Source organism: Trachypithecus francoisi, unplaced genomic scaffold (genome assembly GCF_009764315.1).
Source record: "Trachypithecus francoisi isolate TF-2019V2 unplaced genomic scaffold, Tfra_2.0 Lachesis_group11, whole genome shotgun sequence".
Classification (NCBI taxonomy): Eukaryota; Metazoa; Chordata; class Mammalia; order Primates; family Cercopithecidae; genus Trachypithecus; species Trachypithecus francoisi.
Genome location: NW_022681456.1, coordinates 605,341 through 609,553, shown reverse-complemented (window position 1 = coordinate 609,553; position 4,213 = coordinate 605,341). Strand labels below are relative to the sequence as shown.

General features: G+C 67.2%; 1 protein-coding gene across 2 annotated transcripts; it reads left to right on the top strand.

The window, feature by feature from the left end:
• The first annotated feature begins 279 nt into the window (after window positions 1–279).
• Window positions 280–3,928, top strand: P2RX2 (purinergic receptor P2X 2). 2 transcript variants are annotated; one of them, XM_033220015.1, is made up of 11 exons: window positions 280–507; window positions 1,049–1,184; window positions 1,288–1,359; window positions 1,453–1,528; window positions 1,609–1,705; window positions 1,870–1,950; window positions 2,048–2,186; window positions 2,537–2,667; window positions 2,799–2,889; window positions 3,016–3,081; window positions 3,160–3,928. In XM_033220015.1, the coding sequence occupies exons 1-11, from the start codon at window positions 335–337 to the stop codon at window positions 3,508–3,510; spliced, it is 1,413 nt and encodes a 470-aa protein (XP_033075906.1). In that variant the 5' UTR covers window positions 280–334; the 3' UTR covers window positions 3,511–3,928. The 2 variants fall into 2 exon arrangements, with proteins under 2 accessions (XP_033075906.1, XP_033075907.1); XM_033220016.1 differs by lacking the exons at window positions 1,288–1,359; window positions 1,453–1,528 and having other exon boundaries at window positions 280–439.
• Window positions 3,929–4,213: the final 285 nt, after the last annotated feature.

The following is a 4,213-nucleotide window of genomic DNA, read 5'->3' as shown; positions in this document are numbered from 1 at the left end:
GGGACTTCCCACGTCTTTCTCCTGGAGCTCGAGAAAGTTCCCACCCGGGGAATCCCGACCCTCCAACTTCGAGACCGCCGGTTCCCCGCTCGGCCCCCACCTGCGCCCAGAGCTGGGGCTGGGCTGCCGCGCCCTCGGCTCTGCCCCCGCGAGGCCCCGCTCCGAGCCCCACCTGGGCCACCCGGGACACCTGCGGGGCGGGGCGGGCGCGAGGCCACACCCCGGAGGCGGAGCCGCGAGCTCCCCGCCCACCCCGCGCCCCCCGCCCTCGGTGCGCAGCGGGGCCGACCCTCAGCCCGGCCGCGGCTTCCCGGAGGTGGGGGCCGCCCGCGCCATGGCCGCCGCCCAGCCCAAGCCCCCCGCGGGGGCGACCGCCCGGCGCCTGGCCCGGGGCTGCTGGTCCGCGCTCTGGGACTACGAGACGCCCAAGGTGATCGTGGTGAGGAACCGGCGCCTGGGCGTCCTGTACCGCGCCGTGCAGCTGCTCATCCTGCTCTACTTCGTGTGGTGCGCGGGGCGCGGGGCAGGGGCTGGCACTGGGGGCGCGGGGCTGGAGGCGCAGGGCAGGGTCAGGGTCAGGGGCTGGGACCGGGGGCGCGGGGCAGGGGCTGGGATTGCGGGGTGGGGCAGGGGCTGGGACCGGGGGCGCGGGGCAGGGGCTGGACCGGGGGCGCGGGGCAGGGGCTGGGACGGGGGCGAGGGGCAGGGGCTGGGATTGCGGGCGTGGGGCAGGGGCTGGGACGGGGGCGAGGGGCAGGGGCTGGGGCCCGGGGCGCGGGGCAGGGGCTGGGACCGGGGGCGAGGGGCAGGGGCTGGGATTGCGGGCGTGGGGCAGGGGCTGGGACCGGGGGCGCGGGGCAGGGGCTGGGGCCCGGGGCGCGGGGCAGGGGCTGGGACCGGGGGCGAGGGGCAGGGGCTGGGATTGCGGGCGTGGGGAAGGCCCCAACAGCCCCGCAGAGCGGACTTGGGTCGCGGGAAGGCCCGTGCCCGCGGGCGAACTCAGCCTTCCCGGGGTCGCCTCCGGAGCCGGTGCCGCCCCTGCCCGCAGGTACGTCTTCATCGTGCAGAAAAGCTACCAGGAGAGCGAGACGGGCCCGGAGAGCTCCATCATCACCAAGGTCAAGGGGATCACCACGTCCGAGCACAAAGTGTGGGACGTGGAGGAGTATGTGAAGCCCCCGGAGGTGCGGGCCGCCCCCTGCCCCCGCCCCGCTGTGCACCCCACCCTAGTGGGCCGAGGGGGCAGCAGCTGCCGCCTGGCCGACCTCCCCCTCTTTCTGAGCCCAGGGGGGCAGCGTGTTCAGCATCATCACCAGGGTCGAGGCCACCCACTCCCAGACCCAGGGAACCTGCCCCGAGGTGAGGGGATCCCGCGGCGCTGGGGGACCCTGCCTCAGCTAGGCGGGCCAGCTGTCCCTTGCGAGGTCCCTGACTGGGCCGCCTCCACCCTAGAGCATAAGGGTCCACAATGCCACCTGCCTCTCCGACGCCGACTGTGTGACTGGGGAGCTGGACATGCTGGGAAACGGTCAGTGTGCACCAGCCGGGGCTGGGCGGGTGGGGCAGGGCTGCGTCCTCACTAATGCCTCAGTGACCTCTGCCCCACAGGCCTGCGGACCGGGCGCTGTGTGCCCTATTACCAGGGGCCCTCCAAGACCTGCGAGGTGTTCGGCTGGTGCCCGGTGGAAGATGGGGCCTCTGTCAGGTGCACCCGCGCCCTGGCCTGGGGCCCTGAGCCTCTACTCTGATCCTTTTTCTCTGACCAGAGGCCAAACGGGCAGGGCAGGAGTGACAGGAGCTGGGGAGGGGTGGATGCCAGGAGGGGGCTTTGCGGGAGGAGGGACTAACAACCCGTCTGTGCCTCCTCAGCCAATTTCTGGGTACAATGGCCCCAAATTTCACCATCCTCATCAAGAACAGCATCCACTACCCCAAATTCCATTTCTCCAAGTAAGAGCCGCGGGGTGTGGTGAGGGCCCAGCATGGGGGCTGCCTCCTGGGAATGGGGTATTTGGGGTGCAGGCCTTACCTCCTGCCGCCTCCTCAGGGGCAACATCGCGGACCGCACAGACGGGTACCTGAAGCGCTGCACGTTCCACGAGGCCTCCGACCTCTACTGCCCCATCTTCAAGCTGGGCTTCATTGTGGAAAAGGCTGGGGAGAGCTTCGCCGAGCTCGCATACAAGGCAGGGCACGCGCAGGCAGGGTGGGGCCAGGGTGGGCTCCCACCTGCACAGGGAGGGCCTGGGGTACAGGGGACCAGTCCCTCCTCCCTCCTGACCAGCTGGCCCAGCTCAGGCAGAGGAAAGAAATGCGATCAGCATAACCTGTCCTGTGTGGCACTTGAATTATTGACACTGGCCATAGGGCTGGCTGCTGGCACCCCTTGTGCCTCAGACACTGGACACCCACCAGTACCCTGAGCTACCCCTGGGCCCCTCAGTGCACACCTCCCACGCAGCCTGGGACTGACCCCGGCTCTTGAGGGGCCTCTTGTGTGCCCCCCTGACCCCCTTCCCTGGCTCCTTCTTGGCAGGGTGGTGTCATCGGGGTCATTATCAACTGGGACTGTGACCTGGACCTGCCTGCGTCGGAGTGTAACCCCAAGTACTCCTTCCGGAGGCTTGACCCCAAGCACGTGCCTGCCTCGTCAGGCTACAACTTCAGGTACTGTACTTGGGACACTGCTGTCCACCCAGGCATAGCCGCAGTGGGGTCCCGAGAGGCCCAGTGCCCATGGGGCAGCCCTGGAGCACAGAGGACAAGTGGGCACTGGCTTCCAGGCCTTCCCATTCCAGGTTTGCCAAGTACTACAAGATCAATGGTACCACCACCCGCACACTCATCAAGGCCTACGGGATCCGCATTGACGTCATCGTGCATGGACAGGTGACTGCACCTGCTGGGGGTGGGTGGCCAGCCCTGCTAGCCTGTGTCATCTTAGCTCCTCAGGCCCCACCCCTCCCTCCAGCTCCATCAGGCATCAGACATTCTGACAACTCTCATTCTCCCCAGGCCGGGAAATTCAGCCTGATTCCCACCATTATTAATCTGGCCACAGCTCTAACTTCCGTCGGGGTGGTAAGAAACCCTCTCTGGGGTCTCAGCGGGTGCGGGGCGTCCACCGGGCCCTGACACACCGGTCTCTGCTGGCCCCAGGGCTCCTTCCTGTGCGACTGGATCTTGCTAACATTCATGAACAAAAACAAGGTCTACAGCCACAAGAAATTTGACAAGGTGTGTACACCAAGCCGCCCCTCAGGTAGCTGGCCTGTGACCCTTGCCCGTGTTTTGGGCCAGGCCCCATCCCAACCCGGCCACTGCTCCGAGGACCAGCACCCCAGCCCTCCATCAGGCCAGGAGGGCCAACAAGGGTCAGAGTGTGGCCCAGCCTTCCCGCCCCTGCGGCCTTGCCCCTTCTCTGCCCCATCTGAGCAGATCACTCCTGCCTCCGAGCCTGCCCCACAAGCCTCCACGCCCACAGACCCCAAAGGTTTAGCCCAACTCTGAGCTCCTTCCCGTCACACTGGACTGCAGACCCGGCCTGGTGGGGCCAGAGACAGTCCCTGGCTAGAGACCCTGCACAGTAGACATGGGCACCTCAGTAGCAGGGCATCTCCACAAAAACTGGGCACTGCAGGGTCCCTGTGCAAGGGCTGGGGGCGCACTCTGGCTCCAGGCTTGTGCCCCATCCTGGCATACCAGCCCCTGACACCTCCTCCCCAGCTGGCCCCTACAGGGCTGCTCACTTCCCATCACCTCACAGCCACCTGGAACCCAAGCCAGCGAAGCTCTGAGTGGCTCTGCTCCTGCTCTTGGGCCCTGGGAACCCTCACCCCACCCCACCCCACAGGTGTAACCTCGAATCTGCCCAGACTCTTCCCTTACAAGTCGCAACATGCTCAGTCCAATAAACCTGTGAGCAGAACCTTCTGGCCTCATTCCTTGCGGAGAAGCATCGCGAGCCTATGAGTATGGGAGGCCAGGCCCTGCTGGCCTGGAGCTGGGCTGCACGGTGACCTTTATATGAGTCATCTCCCCTCTAAGCAGCCTGGGAGTGTGCAGGGCACATGTCTGCCCGCCCCATGACCCTCGGTCCCCACAGCCAGCCGGGCCACGGTCAGGTCTGCCCAGGCTGAGAGTGCACCAGGACCCAGGCCCCATCGCCACCTTCACCCAGCAGGCCACCTCCTCAGTGCACTTACTTCTGACA